The sequence below is a fragment of the Pectinophora gossypiella genome, chromosome 19 (genome assembly GCF_024362695.1).
Source record: "Pectinophora gossypiella chromosome 19, ilPecGoss1.1, whole genome shotgun sequence".
Classification (NCBI taxonomy): Eukaryota; Metazoa; Arthropoda; class Insecta; order Lepidoptera; family Gelechiidae; genus Pectinophora; species Pectinophora gossypiella.
In genome coordinates this window covers 13,754,428-13,775,074 of record NC_065422.1, presented here as the reverse complement: position 1 = coordinate 13,775,074, position 20,647 = coordinate 13,754,428, and the positions used below count along the sequence as shown (strand labels likewise).

The window sequence follows — 20,647 nt, the reverse complement described above, 5'->3', positions numbered from 1 at the left end:
TAATATTTAATTTGATTGTTAACTAACCTAGTAAGTAAGTGCATTGTTACTAACAAATTATGGATGTATTATCCGAAATAAATTGTTTTGAATTGAATTGAAAAAAATATCAATCGGTCGATAATCAATCATCTATTGTATTAACGTCATTACATTTCTATGGGGTTTGTGTTTATAGAGACGTTGACTATTCCTATGAGTGTGCGGCAGTGAGGAGATGTATGCTTCACGTGTATACCTCACCCCCCCCCCCCCACCCAAAAAAAAAGTGGCAGAAACAAATCTGATGTTAAACTAGACCAAAGGCAACTCACGTCTATATGTTCTCTTGAGATTTAGATAGACTACACTACACAGATAAATAATATACTTTTTAAATAATTGATAGCATGCTTGTCTCTAACAAAATAATGACAAATTGTTATATGCATGATATTGGCAATTCCATTTGTACATTATTTCAACTAACCTCTAACCTGAGATGTTAGTACTACTGTTAACAATCAACAATTAGTAAAGTAAACCAGAACCAGTAAGATTTCATGATTTTATTATAATTAAATATTAAATACCTCATTTAGGCAATACAAAATAATGTTAGAAAATTAAGTATAAAAATCATATAAAATACACACAAGGAATGAATGAGTAAATGCTGTGTTTACAGAGGAATATTCTGTGGAATTACACGTTTAGAACATTATGTAGAGAGCAATACAGTATTAGAGAAGTCAGTTATATTGTATAATTGTGTTACAGTTAAAACCTGCTTTCCCTAGTAAAAATAGTTCTTGCTACGAGCTCTTGCTAAAATTTCTTACTGAAAACTGCGAATAAAAAGTTAGGGCCCACTAAAAACTAGTTTTAATTAGGGGAAACGCGTTTCCACTGAAAACGGGTATTAACTGTAATATAAATAACGTGAAAAATATTATAAGTATTTTCCAAACAATGCTGCTACAAATCTTCGTCCGATATCCAGTATTATCTGATACCTTCAAGTAGCTCTGATCAACTCGAATGTTGTGTAACGGTGATATTCACATCATCTCGATGTATAGTCATCTCCTAGACACTAATATAGGCAATCTTACTACAAGCATATTATGTTCAGTTCTCAATAAACTATTTAAAACATAACTATGTGTTTCCATACAAATCCTTAACTAATTCAAACGTAAAATCATCTGCATTATTATAATAGCTCGCAACATTACAATGGCAGAAAGCTCTTACTTTGATATCGTACGCCTAACCACTAGAATATATTTAATACATTTGGTAAATAATAGTTTCAAAACCAAATAGAATTGGTTGCCGGACATATTTGGCCGATTTCGCTTACAAATAATATTCAAGTTGGCAGTAAAACCTAGTTATAATTTAAAACTCTATAATTTATAATTTCCTTATATTTAAAACGTGTGTAAAACGTACACAAGATGAGAATCGAAAATACGGCGAGGTGTTGAAATATTTAAAAAGGTTGACATCGACTCTCTCACGAATGCTATTCACTCCCGTCATGCATTACGGCGGTACACATGTACCTGATATAAAATGGAGGCGACTTCGTTACGATACTCTAAGATAGATTTTTTGTAAATTACAAAAAGCTACTAGGTACAATATTTTTTTGATCGATTTATCAAAAACTACCCTTGAGCGACGTTTGGGATTAAGTTTCTCGTTGATAAATCACGCGCCTGTGACTCACTGAGAACACACGTCCCGAACATAAACCTAATGTCGTATCGCTACCTCCAAGCTAACACAACCTCTCTTGATTCTTTCTATTCGACTTCAATATTATTTTCCATACAGTGTATTAGAGCTTCGTCACACGTGGGACACTCCATACAAAAATCTCATTCCTATCGTTTGTCGCTTTACCGCGCCAGTGCGAGCGAGACAGATAGTTCGCGAAAGTAAGACACAGAATGGGTGAGGTAAATCTAACTCTAACTTTAGGATTTTTATTAGAATTTTAAACATTGTTGACATTGTATAATTAAAGCATGACATAATCATATTTTTATTATAATGTTAATCTGTTAAATATTTAAGCATTGTCGCCTTGGGACTCTACCTGTAGACAATGTTTTTGTAAACTTTAGAAATAAATGAATATGATTTTTTTTTTTGAACTCGGCACTCGGTACTAAATGGTGCGGGTCGGAGAGTAACCGTTATATACGCAGTATTGTTCTTTATAGTTATGTATGAAACCGAAAACGATACGAAAAAAAATTTACATTATTTATAACAGCCTCTAATAGCACTCACCACTGGGTCGGAACTGCAATAATGATACATTTTACTGTATGGAAAACAATATTGAAACAGAGCAATCCATAATCACTTCAATTCATTGTCATGCTTAAAATCAACCTCAAATCTACAGATATTTGATACGTAATCCAATTCATGTCACCTTATAGTTGGTTCTTCTGTCCTTATTCATCTCACAATGTAACATGTAGACATATAACTCGTACGAATTAAATAGGTGTACCCCTCACTTGAATGCAACCCCCTTTAAACATTATTAATCTGGTTAGTTGTGAAAGTCACACCGATACACACTGAACATGATAATTACGTCATCGTGCGCGAGAAGACTATTGAACTTGTACGGGTAATGCGCGAATTGAATAGTGACCGAGCGTAAGCCGGGTAACATTATGGTATAACTCGCGCGAATTAAATAGTCACCTCGCGTCAAGGGGTTGTATGCAAGCGAAGTGTAAATTAACTCGTCCAGGTCGTCTACTTCTTCTTACTCTTGCCGAGAGTGAGCGTGTGGTGCGACTGCGCCGCCTGCTGCTTGCGGCGGTTGAACTCGATGGTGTCTTCCTCTATCTTCTTCCGCAGCTCGTCTAGGCGCTTCTTCTCCTCCGTGTGGTCTTTCTTCAACTTGTCGAACTTGGAGTTGAGCTGGAATGAACAACGAACACATTAGAAAGTTAGAAAGGACACAATCCCTGAGACCAGGCTACCGCCAGCATGGCCGAAATGATTTTGTAAAAATTGTAATAATGTTTATTTTTCATAAGAAATACAGAATATATGGGTACAATAAAAACCCCACAAAACCAATTCCTCGGTTTGTCTGTGGGAGTGGAGTTCGCTTAATGTTATTATGTTTAAGATACTTAAAGTTAACATACAGCTAAGAGATCTTTTGCATGAGATGTTTAAATAAGATTTTTTAAATTTATTTATATTGCACTCCTGACGTATGTCGACCGGCAGCACGTTGTACAGATACGGTATCCGTTTACGGAGTGTTCTGTCACCAAAGTAGTTGTTGACTCGTGGTACAACATACCTGCCCGTCGACATCGTCCACGTACACTGGCCATGCTCAATAAGTTCTCTATGGTCTGGATTCCTATGGTTATTTAATATTAATAAATAGGTGTGCTTTAGACTAACAGGAAGTACATTACAAATCTTAAATAGTGTTGTATAATTTCCATTACACTTATTTTTTGCGGGATTGTTCGCGTTTCACGCAAAAACTATAGAAAGGTTCAAGTGTTATTCTGCAGTTTCATTAGATGGTTGTGGTGGAAATCAACGCGCTATATCAGTAATTCCAGAGTTAGTCCAAGTTCACGCAGACGGAGTCGCGGAGACAAGCTAGTGTAGTGTGTATAGCTCCTAGGCTACATGGTTTAATGGCTAGAGCATTGCGCTCACGATTTCACGGTTCGATTCCCGATGGCGACATTGTCGAAATCACTTTGTGAGACTGTTCATTGTTTGGGTAGGACATTACAGACCGGTTCCCAGGTGGCATAGCCGGGCTGCATTGTGTGACGGATGAGGCAGAGACTTGCTTAAGCTGGATATATGATCCATGCAGAATATTTTATTTTTGTCTGCCATACGCAATAATAATAATTACAGGCCGAATCACACGTTTGTCCGGAAAAATAACATGATTCCGTGCTTCGGAAAGCACGTTTAAGCCGTTAGTCCGGGATAATCGCCGTAAAAATACCTTCAACTCGCAGTATAGCAGCGTGGTGGAGTATGCTTCATATCATTTAGGGAGGCCTGTGCCCAACATCGGGACGTATATAGAGTGTTTATGTTATGTTAGGATGTTTGTGCATGTTGAAAGATAGAGAGGCCTCTGCCTTGCAGTGCGATGGTGTAGGTTAGGTAGGAGTAAGTGTGTTGCGTTTACCTCTTTCTCAGCCTCCTTGAGCTCGGCCTCCTTCTCCTTGACGCGCTGCACGAACATCTGTCGCATCTCGTCCTCCTTACGCTGCAGCTCGGCGAGGTGCGCGCTGCGCTTCTGCTCGAACGTTTGTTGGAATGACACCTGCAATGTACAATCGAATAGGGTAGTTTCTAGTCAAATCAGTTACTTTTTACTAAACATCGAAATTACAAGGGATTTGTATGAAAAAGCAACCTGTGAGGTCATACAAAAACGTGACAAAATGTCACATTTATTATTAAATTTTTCTTTAATAAAATTCATAATTTTTTTTTTGGTGGTGTACTAGATTCATGATAAATTATAAACTTCTGATTACTAAATAACCGCAGATCTAAAAATAACAAAAAAAAAATATTTTTCCTGTTAATTAATCATAAATAATAAAAAAACAGAATGTAAATCCACCACAGGCTTCGTCAGTACCAACATTCATATTAAAAAAATTAAAATAAGGGAAAGCATATTCAATTCATACATAATAAAATCCGCACAAGCTTCGTCAAAATACAAAAACAAAACCACAATTGGCTTCGAATAAGTTAAATCGAAAAAAGTTACTATATTTAGAATCAGATCTTCATAATTTATATTTGACCTAGGAAACTACCCAATTGTCAAGATACGTTACGGTCTATAAGAATCTTGATGGCTGAGTATATCGAGGACTTCAACTCGACCAATAGACAAACGACATTTATCTACGTAGATAGCATTCGCGGCTTCTGTTGTGATGAATTTACTTAGCATACATAGCCCACGTTTTCGTCTTCTCTTTCTCTCTGTATATTATCGCTGTATAGAGAAAATCACGTAAGGTCCTTTTGAAAAATCACATTCTATCTCTCACACTATATCATATTATCATTCTGCCTAAAAATTGAGACAACAAATGTGAAGAAAATATGTGAATTGATACTTGTCTATTGCGGGGTTTGTTAACAAAAATTACATCCAAATGTTATTTTTCAAAAAGGCGTTCACATGGTTTACATTACAAGACGACGACATAATGTTAATATAGGTAGTGTAGGTGAAGTGCGCGTGCGTAGTGGTGATACCTATCGATAGTCTGTTAATAGTTTAATAAAAACAATAGTATCAAGTTACCGACAGGTTATTTATAGGTTAACACTATCGATACACAGCAATACTATCGAGACTATTCCTTGTAACTATCGATAGTATGGATGTTTTTCATAGTCTACAATCGTTAGCCAAACTATCGCCAGTTCGGCGGCAGTGGTGCGCGGCACTGACCGGCTTGTTGTCCGCGTCGACGTCGGTGAAGCCCATCTGCTGCAGGCGCCGGCGGCGGTACAGCTCGTAGTGCCGCGCGTGTGTCTTCTCGCGCATGTCCTCCATGTTGGTGCGGATCAACATCTCGCGGAGCTTCACGAAGTCGCAGTGGGACTCATTCTCCACTGGAAGTTGACAAGATAATATGGGTTATTTTTGAGATAACGCAAAGATACAGAGCCGAAATTAAAACGTCAAGAAACAAATTTACTTAATTTTAATTTGAAAAATATTTTGAAGTTTCGCTGATATTTTGTTTATTTATTTAATATTCAAATTGTAATAAGAATCACTCCACTACTTTTATGTTATTTATATAAAAATAGGTTCGATTTAGACCACAATTGCAATCAATTCACACCCTGTACACTTCATACAAAACACCTCGTTTTACATAGACAATACACATTGACGTAATCGTACACGTGAATCTGTGTGTGTGACGTCTGATGCCCTGACGCGGGGGGTAAACGCTCAACTTGGTGGTGAGCGGAGAGTTGCCGACGTTGCCGTTCTACACGTAGTATCATTCCTTATTCTATGCCCAAATGTAAGTGAAGATGCGGCCCTAGTAATGTCTATTCACACTTTTGAAGATATTATTTCATAGCTTACCCTGCACGGTCCCCCAAGGGTACTGCCTTGCCCTTACAGTCTTGTTGCCGATCTTGACGAAGTCGGTGCTGCCGACGACGGCGAAGGGGATGTGTGAGTTCATGCTGGTGTTCACCTCCGACACGGACTCGTCGTCTGTCGGGAACTGGTAGATCTCCACGCCGTTGGATTGCAGCTCCAGCATTATTTTTGACTGGAATGTTTGGGTATTGGTTAAATTAAAAGAAATGTAAATTGTAAATGTCTGATTATTGGGTCGTGTACTAGGTTCACGATATAATTATTATGAAATTCTGATTACTAAATAAAGACAGATCTAAAACCAACGAAAAACGAAAAAGTCCGGCATTTTATCACAATTTTCTTTGACGTTATAGTGTGCTTTTTCATACAAATTCTATAGTAATTTCTTGTTTTGACGTTTAGTAAAAAGTAACTGATTTGACTAGTTGGAACCTAGCCTATTCATTAAAAAAGAAAGTCTTCTTTTTTGGTCCTGTGGTTCACCTCGCCTTAAGTGGGATTGACCAAAGAAGAGAAGATAGCATCTATACCAATATATCCAACTATAGAATATAATATATTTTCTTATTTTGCTCGGCGTTGATTTGACTGCTTTACACTACACAAATATTTATAACAGAACAATTACCATCCTCTTGCATAATTAAAACAAATTTTATGTATTTACTCCTCTTTTTCTCCAATGAATCTTCAAAGTAAATAATTTCCCACTGACATATTGGCATATACGGTAGGGTAATTGTACTGTATTCATGTGTTATGTCTGATTGTTGAAATTTTAGTTCTGTGCAATAAAGTATATTTGATTTGATTTTGATTGGTAATTCTGGTCGCAATGAATAAAACTAAGTCTTAGACACACGCTCAATTATGTAAACACACGCGTATCTATACATATACGGAATCAAGGAACAATAAAGAATGTAATATGATGACAAATTTCTCCTGCATGATTCACATTTCTATGTAACGTCGTGAAACTAGGACGCGTCACGGCTCGCGTCACCTTATCATATTGCCACCTGCATTCACTGCTACGCTGTTATCAAATACATTTTTAAATGAGCTACAACTGTATGAGAAAACTTGGGTGTGTCTAAACGCCTTATGTGGCACAGTGCAAAAAGATAGCGCACGAATTTGTTGAAAATCCTGACTATATGTGGCGGACGAACTAGTTATACTAACGCACACAAAACATAGGTGCTTATCGATGCCGAATGAAACTCGCTAACGAAGTTCTCACATCGCGACGCATGGATACAACTTCCAACATAACACCGCTGGATTGTGGCTAATGAGGTACTGCACTGTTCACTTCGGTACTTCAGCCTTTGGCGATGCTATCACTATTAGACAGGCACCTTCTAGGCGAGCTCCATCTTAGGCCTCGTCAGTGCCTTCGGGCAAGTCTGGGTCATTTAATAAAGTATTTAAGGCAAAAACAATTAAGAAAGCAGACACACCAATTTTTAGTGACTGGGCGACGGTAGGAATTTATAAGAGTAGAAACAGGTTGTATGAACTTTACGAAGAAAGAACATACAATCATAGCGTAGCTTTTCACGACTATGTAAAACAGTATTCAAAAGTTTTCAAACGTGTTTGCGTTACCGCGAAGGCAATGTTTGTTAGCAGTAAAATTAAAGGTAGCTCAGATATTATTAAAATGACTTGGAAAGTTATTAATAGCGAAACTGGGAAAGTCAAAGCACGCGATCTCGAGTATCAATTACAAATTGACGGTAAACTACTCACAAATGATAAGCAAGTTGCTGAAGCTTTTGAAAAATTCTTTACTGACATTCCATTTTCGACTACCAAGGACTTGAAGTCATCTCCTGCACTCGCTCAATCACTTGTAAGGGAGCACATAGATACGTCCAAAGTAGATAAACTAACATTTACACACGTGAGTCCTAGGGACGTCTTAAGAGCTTTTAAATCTTTAGAAATCAAAAAGACTGTAGATCTTCATGGTCTCTCTGTTAAAGTCATTAACTCCGTGATTGATTGCATAGCTCCCTATCTATCATGTATATTTAATAAATGTGTAGACAATGGTGTGTTTCCAGATTTAATGAAGCACAGTAAAGTCATTCCATTGTTTAAAGCTGGTAGTACTTCTGACCCTACTAATTTTAGACCAATATCTATACTACCCACGCTTAGTAAAATATTTGAAAAAATTTTATTACTGCAATTACTTCAACATTTCAATTTAAACAATTTAATGTCTAATAAACAATTTGGTTTCACAAAGGGTCGCTCAACAACCGATGCTGGTGTTGAGTTAATAAATCATGTTTTTCAGGCTTGGGAGGAGTCCAAAGATGCTATTGGTGTCTTTTGCGACCTTTCCAAAGCCTTCGATTGCGTTTGTCATGATATCTTGATCGCGAAACTTCGTCACTATGGAATAACTGATAATGCCATCGCTCTTTTGGAGTCATACCTTAGTGGCCGCGTTCAGAGGGTTGATGTGCATGGCTCCAGATCGTGTGGATCTAACGTCACTATAGGCGTCCCGCAGGGCTCAATTCTAGGTCCATTTCTATTCCTAGTTTACATAAACGACCTACCTAGTCTTGTAAAACATGAGGTGGTGCTGTTTGCAGATGATACCTCCTTACTTTTTAAAGTAAAGAGACGACAAGATTCCTTTGACGATGTAAACAACGCCATTTCAGAGGTAGTGGATTGGTTTACTGTAAACAACCTGCTACTTAATGAAAATAAAACAAAATATGTTTATTTTACGTTATCGAATGTTAGTAGGCCCCTCGATTCTATTATTGTAAAAAATAAGGAATTGGACCTCACGGATACTGCTGTATTTTTGGGAATTACTTTGGACGCTAAGTTGCAATGGAGTCCTAATATTGATAAGTTGTCCAAAAGGCTCAGCTCAGCAGCATTCGCGGTCAAAAAAATTCGTTTAATAACCGATGTAGAAACCGCGCGATTAGTTTATTTTGCCTACTTCCACAGTCTAATGTCGTACGGCATCTTGCTGTGGGGTCATGCTGCAGATATGAACAGCATTTTTGTTCTGCAAAAGCGAGCCATTCGGGCGATTTACAAATTGGGACCCAAGATGTCACTTAGAAATAAATTTAAAGAAATTAATATTTTAACTTTGGCATCACAATATATCTTTGAAAACTTAATATATGTAAAAAAACATATAGGATTATTTGCAAAAAATAGCGATCGGCACATTGTTAATACCAGGAACAAAAATAAACTTGCTTTACAAGTCAGTCGATTACATAAGATTACTAAATCTTTTAAGGGGCAATGTATACGTTTTTACAATAAGATTCCCATTGACATTCAGAATTTGCCTTTCAACTGTTTTAAGACAGTAGTTAAACAAAAACTTTACAAAAAAGGTTATTATAAAGTTAGTGATTATTTAGAAGATATGAATGCATGGGATTAACTGTCTGAGAACTGATATTAGGCAGCTAAATTACTCAATTGTATACCAATATTTCATGTTTTATGTTTATTTTTATTTTTTTAAAGAACGTCTAGGGCCCTGTGCCGAGGTTTTTCTTGCAGCTTCTTTTCCCCGGCTATACAGGTTGTGAGAAGCTGCAGTAGTTTTAGGCGGATGAGACGTTCGTTATGTAAAATTGACGATTCAAAGTGTAACTATGTTACCTACTGAATAAAGATATTTTTGAATTTTGAATTTTTTGAATTTGGGGCCAAGAGTAAACCCATCAAAGAAAAACATATTGCCGACAAATGTAATTCTTGAAGTCCTTAGTCCTACCAATGACATCTGGGATAAATCACGTAACAAAAATACCTATAGTACCCAAGTCAAGACACGACCAATTCTCAAAGATAAGGAAGTTTTTCGACGTAGTACTGTCCCAAAAAATCACAAGAATATATCTAATTTCGTACTTGATTCATAAATCCTGTGCGATACCAGCTATTGTTTGGACACAAAAAACATTGCAAAAGAACTCATAACAAACAGTACGTCAGTCGTCATTCATTGCAACGATTAGTAAGATTGTATCAGCCTACAGCCCGTCACTCCCACATGATATGATTAATTGTTGTAATTACCGCAACGTCTTCACAGATACTTAGATAAGAATAGTCCATGGCCTTGAAGATTGTTTATTGAAGAAAATACATACATAAACTCACGCCTATTTCCCACCGAGGTAAGTAGAGTTACGTAACTACCTATCCTAAGGGAATAAATGATTTCTGATTTAAGAGACTATGGAATTCCATTTGCTTCAATGCTGACACACTTCTCTTGTTTCCTCAACATTTCTTAAGATACACGTTTAAATTCATACCAACTATTTGTGTTTACGAAACGACGTTTCGTGTATTTTTTCAGTCGCATTTTAATTACCATAAATAAAAATAAGAAAATCTGTCGTTAATGGGCCTATTCTATCCCTCTCTTGCACGTATTTTAAGTGAAGGAGGGCACTAATATTCCTATTCATTATCTGAACAAAACAAACATATTTGAATAAGGATCATAAAATGAAGTATTGCCGGTAATAGTGAAACACTAAAGAGAACACAGCGATAGAATACTAATACTCGTATAGTACAATGAAATTTGCATGTGAGTCAAATAGCGCTTGCATTATCATAGTAATATGGCTTCAACCGATTCAAGCGTTTGGCAGTTACTTTCTTTGTGTTAGTTGATGCGAGCGCGCTTATAATAGTGTGAATTCATCATCTTTTCCTTTGTTTATATCCCGTCCGCTCCTTCAAACCAAAGGGAAGAAGGTCACATTACGAATCGCGTCTTTGAGTGAAATTTTCATTCTGCATTCTCGGAAAACATAGAACCAAGGAGTTTACAACTTCAGAGCAGACCACCCGATATGGCCGGATGTCATTTTGTGGTATGACAGAAAGCAATGGATTTGAACTCGATGGCGAGAAAGAGAGGAGGCATGTGCTCAGCAGTGGGTGGATACAGACTGTATAGATACTTAGATACGAGTAGACAGACACAGCCAAAATAAATAATAAATAAATAAATTGACTTGTAGAAATTGATGTTGTATTATTTTTGCATTACTTTTATAATTTAAATTGCACAGTCATTATTCTTTCTAACAATTGTAACATAATAAATAAACCTTATCAAAAGCATATCTATTTCAAGTAAAATACCAGTCTGCTCGAAAATTTCTACCAGAAATAAGCTGACCCATTTGCTTGTCTTATATTTATAATCTATTTATTAGTTTTGTCCTGTTTATGTATAACAATCTGTTATAAATATAAATCTTACCTTGAATTTCTGCAGCTCAGTCTTGGAGATGGTGTCGGCTTTGGCGATGATGGGGATGATGTTGACCTTCGTGTCCAACTTCTTCATACACACCAGGTCGATGGATTTCAGGCCGTGCCCTGCAAATTACGACACACCATTGTTAACGGTCCATTGTCTGGCTTTTATTGGTCATCGGGGGTTCTCACCCGGTACAAAGTTTAAGCCCTTGGCTCAAGACGTCGTCTGAGAGGATTTATGCTCGAGAGAAACGGCCGTGTGGGCAGATAATAATAAGCTGCTAAAATAATATTGGTGTATCGCAGTCCTATATCAACTCGCCAAGTTGTGTTATAACAGTCAAATAACTTATTTGAAAGGTAGATAGAGGGGAGGCCTATATAATATTGGCTGAGTTGTACCCAGCAGCAGGACTCATATTATATAGGTTAATTATATATATATTTTCTTAAACAAAACATTCAACCACTAAACAAATACCAAAGGCCAAGTTTATGCAGTTAACTCATCAACCGCAAATGACTTCGACAGTAAATAATATCAAAGAACAAACATAATGCACTTGCCGCATAATTACGACGCGTCTATCGACCGCGCATGCTTAATCGCTTCGGAATGTTAAACACAAACCGACATTCCAGTCCTTTCCGACAGAACACCGATAAAACCGTGCTTGTTTACTTTCTCTGAGAAACCAGGGCGCCATAGTAACCCAGAAGGACTTCATGGCTTGACCAGTTGCCCTTGACATTCGACGAGCTAATAGGTACTCCTACATTGCTATGCTTGCCTGGTACATTAAGTATTCAGTACGCATACAAGACATCATGACCCGAGCCGGTACTCTAGAGAGTAAATATAACGGGACCTCGCTTTTACTATTATTCGATAAACAAATTAAGAATGTATAAAGTTAATGTGTATGTTGAAATACTTGAAATACATCCTGTATTTGATTAATATAAAACTTTAATTAGATGAAAAATGTCTATAGTTGTAGAATACTTGACAATTACGTTATGGAGGTGGAAATGTGAATGTGAAAAAAAACATACTTAGTTTTATTTATCCTTCCTCTACGATTTTTGTATAAGAAAAAAGCCGAGGTCTATCATGTTGGTCTAACAGAAAGCTCGGTGAAGCCGAACTCAGGTCATCTTTTGCCTCTAACTAGCCCAATTCGGAGAATAGTCGTGAGCTCATGTTTATGTGTAAAAAGTTCACTATTTGTCTGCCTTATGTCTAATATTAATAAGAATTATTTATTGTAATAAGTATGGTAATAACATTTGTGTAATTGTGTAATCGTTTTGTCTTCATGTTCTGTCCTGTGAATGATAAACTGTTAAAGGGTATAGCGAGGTAAGGAAGACGAAATGGCCCCCATGGCCCATGACGGAATTATCATTTGTATTGGTATTGGCACTCTAAAAGAATACGAAATGTAAGGTCGTTGACCCCTGACCTTGACCTGTCTTTGAGATATTCGAGAAAGTTCGTACGCGCGCCGAGTTTTTTCAAATTTTTTTTTCCGAAAAACTATAAAAGCTAGAAGGATGGGACCAATTGCGTATAATTAGGGATACTTTGAAAAATATTCTGAATTTTTTTCAGAGTTCTGGTGAAATGACAACTGTGCAAAATAATTAAACAAAATATAAATATATTTTTTTAGTACTGTTCTATTATGTTTACCGCGCCAAAAAAAATATATAATACTCTTTGATTTATATACTTACACCACACAAAAACTGATCAAAATCAAAGAGGCGCTTCTTGAGTAATTATGAATTTACTTAGTGTGCGTACGGCTGGTAGGAACTAATTAAAGAGGTCGTTTTTAGATTAATTATTATAATTACATGTTAAACAGAATTTTAATCATCATCATCACTATTTTCATTTATTACAACATTGATTGCATCATTTGAAAATATTTTCGACAGAATTTCAGCAGGACGTAAAATGCGAGATAGATATCTCGCATGAGCTAAATAATATAATTATTACACTTGCGATATATGAAAATCGACTTGCGAAAATCGTATTTTGGGCAAAAGAAAACCCATTTATGCAAACTGTTTACAATCTGTACTACGAACGGGTTTATAGTTGATTTTGCTGGGCCAATTTATGGTACGGAAAATGATGCCACTATTATGAAGAAAGTGCTACAGGATGCTAAACTTAAAACTCTAGTTCGTAGTACAAATTGTAAACGGTTTGCATAAATGGGTTTTCTTTTGCCCAAAATACGATTTTCGCAAGTCGATTTTCATATGCCGCAAGTGTAATAATTATATTACTTAGCTCATGCGAGATATCTATCTCGCATTTTACGTCCTGCTGAAATTCTGTCGAAAATATTTTGAAATGATGCAGTCAATGTTGTAATAAATGAAAACAGTGATGATGATGATTAAAATTATGTTTAACATGTAATTATAATAATTAATCTAAAAACGACCTCTTTAATTAGTTCCTACCAGCCGTACGCACACTAAGTAAATTCATAATTACTCAAGAAGCGCCTCTTTGATTTTAATCAGTTTTTGTGTGGTGTAAGTATATAAATCAAAGAGTATTATATATTTTTTTTGGCGCGGTAAACATAATAGAACAGTACTAAAAAAATATATTTATATTTTGTTTAATTATTTTGCACAGTTGTCATTTCACCAGAACTCTGAAAAAAATTCAGAATATTTTTCAAAGTATCCCTAATTATACGCAATTGGTCCCATCCTTCTAGCTTTTATAGTTTTTCGGAAAAAAAATTTTGAAAAAACTCGGCGCGCGTACGAACTTTCTCGAATATCTCAAAGACAGGTCAAGGTCAGGGGTCAACGACCTTACATTTCGTATTCTTTTAGAGTGCCAATACCAGTACAAATGATAATTCCGTCATGGGCCATGGGGGCCATTTCGTCTTCCTTACCTCGCTATACCCTTTATGTATAATAGCTTAAAGTAACGTAGATATAGATAGAGCCTCGTCACAAACTGGACCCCAGATGATGCAAAGATGGTCAGACGATATGAAGAAAATAGCGGGCCCGTTATGGCTAGGAAGAGGAAATAGGAAAAGAAGAAGAAATAGAGATACATAGAAATCGCTAGAGGAGGTCTTTGAGTCGAAAGGACGCACTACTCAGGGGCTGTTAGCACTTAAAAGTTATATTTATTTATCATTGTAAACCTATTCTGTGTTTAGTTAAATAAAAGCAAAAGGGAAAAATTGAAATTGAATATAGATTGAAAGACTCACCAGTAGGACAGATGAAGTACAGACAGACGTGCAGCCTGCTGTCATGGTATGTGGGGAGCGAGCGCTTGATTTTGAGCTCCTCCTGCAGGTACGCCTCAAACTGGGCATCAATATAGTCCACCACAGCTTTGAAACTGTCCTCCTTGTTCACCTGGTCTCCATACCCCACCGTGTCGCAGATCGTCAGCTGTACATACAAGAAAATACTTCACATATAAGCTCACGACTAAATCCTAATAATAAAAATACATCCAACACAAGATGAACTGGGTACCCACACCTCACCAGATTTAACTAAAGCGCAGTTTACACTAATACAGTTGGCTTGACCATTGTAGATGGCGATATGGCTCATCACCTATCACGTTGGTCTAACAGAACAGCTTTTCATCAGCATAAACAACCAGCAGTGGGACACTTTAGGCTAGATAAGATAAGAATATAGCAACTTCATATAAATAGTATGCAGAAGGCAAGAGGAAAAACCACTGTCCTATTTATTTTCCCTAAAAATTTGTATAGAAAAAGCAACAACAACAAGAGTGTAGCTAAGTAAATAAAATTAAGTAAGTTAATTGTAATTATACATATTCTATATCTCAATGTACAATAGCCGACTAGCGCGAGAGGCGACACAGAAATGAAAGGGCCGATTTACCACCTGTACCACCTAATAACCCTCAACTACAATGCCAGTCGTGCGGCCGCTACTGTTGCTCTCGCATCGGACTTTACAGCCATTTTAAAAGCTGCCACAGAAACGCTGTTTGAATCATCTGATAAAGATGTATAGGGCAATGATGATATCTCAATGTCAAGCAGATAAAGGATGTTAAGGATGTGTTATAATAATAATACTAAAACACTAGAACAACTACAGGCTTATGTCATAAAAAAACCGCCATATTTAGATAATGACACTATAATAAGGTCATGCTATAGATGCAGTAGACAGAGCCACAAATCATCAGAATTAGAATCCAATTCACTAACAAACTCTTTAACAAAAGAATAGCAATACATGAAAACTGACTAATTGCAGATAAAAAGAACAGAAAAATACATACACACATACATAGTGGTCAAACACATAACCCTTTTCGCTTCGGTCTTTGAGCACAAACAGAAACATTTACCTTGAGCCTGACATTGCTTTCCTGAAGCTCATACGTATGGGCCTTCAGTTTGACAGTGGGCAGGTTGTGTGGGCTAGGAGACGACTCGAAGTTGGTGTTGAACAGCGAGTCCATCAGAGTGGACTTGCCCAGGCCAGTCTCTCCTGTGTAACAAAAAAATGTTTTATTTCTGTAAACCTTGGAAGAAAATAATATTAGTAGGTACATCATCATCTCACTAGGGTTTAACCTGAAGACTGGACAGTCTGTCTTGATCTTTCAACCCACAAAGGGAAAACCAGCCCAATAAGTACAGGTAAGGTCACATAGCTCCGAAATGCATATCTTGGGAAAATGTGGTTTCTTTGTTTTTCTTCACCACTGATCACGTGATAATCATTCAACATGAATTTTAAAACAAACATATCACATGGTAAAAGTAACAATTTTACTATCTTGTTGATATTTTGGTGGTAGGATTTGTAAAGCTATATGGGACGTTATCACAGGCTGCCCAGTTGGAACATTGCAGATACCATAAGAAAACGTGACAATTAATTTAAACTAAATACAGCTAGACCAGCTACTTATCAGTAGCACTACCTGATATCACTATCCAACTTGATCACAAACACATTAGTTAGAAAAGAAAACATTATTACGCTTTATGAAAACCATATGAAGAGCGCTAATAAAAATATTACTATTGGGTACATATTGATTCAAATATGATTTTAAGAAAATTGTATATAAGATTTTATTATTTATGAATAGGGTTTGTAGACACTCAGTATGGTTTCAGAACAATCAGCATTTGGCAATAGCTGTGGGACAAACAATAGTTCGAAGGAGGTTGAATGTGGGCGATGACACCAGATACACTGGCAAATGCACCATTGATCATCCCATTTTGTCTGCCATTATTATAAGTAGGTAAAATTTATTGGAAATGTTTATTAACTTACATAAACGCTGGAAATAGACAAGCATTGAAAATTATATAAATTTTCCCAAAGAAATAAAATATTATGGATTTATGGAATAATTGACACAAGTACATACTTTAACAACAAGATTACATCAGATGGGAAGAACACATGGGATCTGAAAGGAGTGCTAAAAGACATTTACATAAGACATTACATACAGCTTAACTATTATTTAACCAAATGCAATGAAGAGTTGAACAACACAACTCTCTAATGAATAATTATTTAAAAACCCAAAAACTTCTCCTAGCTTACCGAGAGATAAGTGTAGCCTACTTTCGCGTCGGAAATTACCTACTGAAAATATATACAAGTACGATAAACATAGAACTCACACACTATGATACTGGGACAATGAGTCACTTACCAATACAGAGGATGTTGAAGACGAAACCATTCTGCACGCTCTTGTTGACCAGCTGGTCGGGCAGGCTGTCGAAACCGACGTGACCCGACAGCTTCAGAGTGCGGAGAAGCATCTCCATCTAAAAACAATACCGCCTAATTCACTTATGGTCCACAACCGAACGCATTCCACCAACCACTGAATCACTAAGATGTCTTGTAAACATTTCACAAAAGCGCGTTGTTTGTTATTTACATCCCCCAAACCGTAAACCGGGAATGTTTTTACGTAAATACGTTGTTGTAATAAACGATAAAACTTCCGTTTCGATGTAAATTTAGATCGGAAGACCTACGCCCTGCAATCGTACTGATTTATAAAGAAGATAGGACTTCGGACTTAGCCAAACAGAAAATTTATCAAATGCATCTACTAAAATATAAACACAAGACAAAATAAAATTGAAAGTTGAAGTATTTATACCCAAAATAGAATCTAAAAACTTACTTTCGGAGGCTCAACGTCCATCGCCGCCATGTTTCACTTTTGACTGATTGTATTGAAATGAAGTCAGCGACGTTTTTTCCGCAACTAACCAATCGCTTTCTCTTGCAAACAATCCGCAACAACTTCACCTTCAAAATGACCAACATTAGGGAGTATATGTGTTATCCAAATACATCACTATTTAGAACTATATTGCATGTATTTTGTTTACTTTTTGTTGTACAAACACAATCCACGACGTAATAACTTTTTTAAACTTTAATTTCAATCCAAGAAATTTTATAATACTTCATTAAATAAAATAATCTACTGATACAAAGTCAAATTTGACTTCACGGTTGGTAGTATTGGCAGATGAAAAAAGTATTGCCAGTAAAATACTTTTTATTATAGTTGGGAGATTGTATAAAGACCACACTTTAAGACAAAAAGATACTACTGATTTCACGCCTTTCCACCGCTATATACAAATTGTTTGAATACTTTAACAACTACCAGAACTATTATTTTTCTTGACAAGTTTCTTATATTTTTTAGTATTATTGTTAAATTTCTCAAACTAGGTTTAACAGAATATAATAGATCGTTCATTCATTGTTTTTGTTAACAAATTCATATCCGAATACGAACGCGATTTTTCAAAAATGTGCTTACATGATATTCTCTACAGGGCGACCTGACGGTAAATTAACATAGCATCACCGAACCTGTGTCTCCAAAGCGGGCGGTAAGCAGAGGTGTACAGTATACACCTTCTCCTCGCCAACTATTTAAATCCCATGTAATAACAGGCGGGCTAGTACAAAGGGTACACAATTACACATACCACATGAAAAATTGTTTTTGCAGATGTGTTTTCCAAAAATGTGGGTAACTTTGTTTTGAAAATGGCAACCCCAAATAAATCCAAAATGGCAGAATACGACTTTCGTGTGTTATCATGTGAAGCGACGAAATGATGTTTTCTTAAATTTTATGGTCGTGAGTGGAGTATAAAATTGTGTATCAGTGAATTGTGACATAACAAACCATGGCGGACTTAAAATCACCGCCGTTTAGTGATATAAAAAGACCTGAAGAGGTCGTCAGGATGACGACAAATGATAGCCTGAAATTCGCAGTTCTTATCGGACTGATTGAAGTCAGGCAGGTGACCAACAGGGAGGTGGTGAACACCGTGCTGCATTTGGTAAGTACCCTGGCCTCTTATTCCGGCGCTATGTCAACAGTTTCATTCGCTACAGCCTTGTAGTGCAGTGCGAATCTTATTGGATTCGTCTTGGAAAGGTTAACTATGTCCGCAATTTTATTACTTTTATCAGTTTCCACTATTGTATTGCGGCTCATTTTATGATTACTACGTTACCTATCATTGTAGGTTAAGTAGGAGGTTAAGAAGTAGTGTTTTAACTCCGGAGTGCCGCGTCTATTTTCATTGTTTTTATCGATCGCGTTTGCCTGTGAATCGCAGGATCGCAGCCCGAGCGGCCGGCGATCGCTGTTTGTTTTGATAGGTATTTCGCTCGTGGCTACTTACAACGTGCACTGCATCAACATACTTCATAATTATGTAGATAGTTGGTGTATGATGTGCATATTTTTTGCATAAATTGTAATATTTATTTGCAGTGCATGAGAAGAATTTACATCGGTGTTAATTGACGTGAAAATGACGTGTCTTTACCAACTTTACCTTGTTCATGTTATTTGTAACCAATTTAATTTATTTAAATTATTCTAATTTCTTTTTTAAATGATGTAGGTATAGGTATGTAGGTATTACTTACCTCTTACCTACTTAGGTATCGATCTATCGATTCAATATTCTTGTAGGATGGTAGGTAGGTACCTAGGTATATTTTGATTGCATTATGTTACGTACGATGTTTGTGTTCTTTTGGGAATCCCATAATACCTACGTTAGTAGGTACGTTACGTACCTAGTAGGTACGTACCTATTCGTTGATCGGTCATATTTTGGTCAGATTATTTTACCCTAATTTTTGTCGAGTGCCAGCCTGCTGTTCGCAGTGCCAGTGGAATAAACCTTGACATGGTTCTGGACCGCGTCAATTATTAACAAGCGAAAAATGGCTGGTTATGACTGTACTAGGTAGGTACCTAACTACCTACTTACTGAAAACCTAGTTTTCAGTGTCGTGTCTATTGTAGAACATACCTACCTATGTGGCTAACTTACACTTCAGCTAGGTAATTGGACTACTACAAATTACTAGGCAGGTAGGTATGTCATTTTCATCAGGAAAGTACCTACCTACCTACCTTCTAGGTTCTTTACCTTCAGAACCTCTATCAGAATCTATCTATTTCGTCGTCCTTTTGACGTCGCGAAAAACATCATAGGAAAGTATACTAATTTACATACGTATGTATCGTTTTGTCTATAATGCTGGATAACAATTTTCTCGTACCAGTCAGAAAATACATCAGCGTTTACAAATAATTTTGTAATTTGTCTGCATTTTGCTGTAACCTTCGTATTTTCATACATCCTCAGTGAGGCAATCATTATTAACAATGTTTTTGCACAATAAATGGTGAAACTTTTTATTCTCAAACATGCCATTAAAATTATAAAGTCATGTTTACGATTACGCAACATTTGATGCACTTTTAAGGAGGGCTTAAGGCTCATTCATTACACTACATGATTTCATCGGCCCGTCCCGTCGTCTAGGTATATTTTTCAGTATGGCGAAATCAGGTCCCTGCCTCTTCCCCTTGTTTTTATTACACGGCCCTATCCTGAGAAATCGTGTAATAAAATAGGTAATAGCCTTTAACATGTTCTTAGATTATTAGATTACCTACTCGAAGGGTAATTTTGTCTACGGATATCACACTAGATTCCGCAGAAAGACTATCAAAAGGCCCAATGCCCAAATAAATCACTCAAATTCCAGAAGCATCATTTTTCTACCGACTTGAAATAC

The 20,647-nt window shown here is 36.6% G+C and overlaps 1 protein-coding gene across 1 annotated transcript; it reads right to left on the bottom strand.

Moving 5' to 3' along the window:
* Positions 1 to 533: 533 nt before the first annotated feature.
* Positions 534 to 17,806, bottom strand: LOC126375687 (septin-2). Its single transcript, XM_050022780.1, has 9 exons — positions 17,694 to 17,806; positions 17,208 to 17,325; positions 15,873 to 16,015; positions 14,737 to 14,923; positions 11,469 to 11,587; positions 6,149 to 6,341; positions 5,495 to 5,658; positions 4,199 to 4,336; positions 534 to 2,937 (listed from the first exon to the last, which is right to left on the bottom strand). The coding sequence occupies exons 1-9, from the start codon at positions 17,721 to 17,723 to the stop codon at positions 2,770 to 2,772; spliced, it is 1,260 nt and encodes a 419-aa protein (XP_049878737.1). The 5' UTR covers positions 17,724 to 17,806; the 3' UTR covers positions 534 to 2,769.
* Positions 17,807 to 20,647: the final 2,841 nt, after the last annotated feature.

Coding starts and splice junctions, on each gene's coding strand:
- LOC126375687 (XM_050022780.1), bottom strand. CDS start 17,723: ATGGCGGCGATGGACGTTGAGCCTCCGAAA. Junction 6,342..11,468: donor CTGAGCTGCAGAAATTCAAG/GTAAGATTTATA, acceptor CAAACATTCCAG/TCAAAAATAATGCTGGAGCT. Junction 4,337..5,494: donor TCGACGCGGACAACAAGCCG/GTCAGTGCCGCG, acceptor TGTACATTGCAG/GTGTCATTCCAACAAACGTT.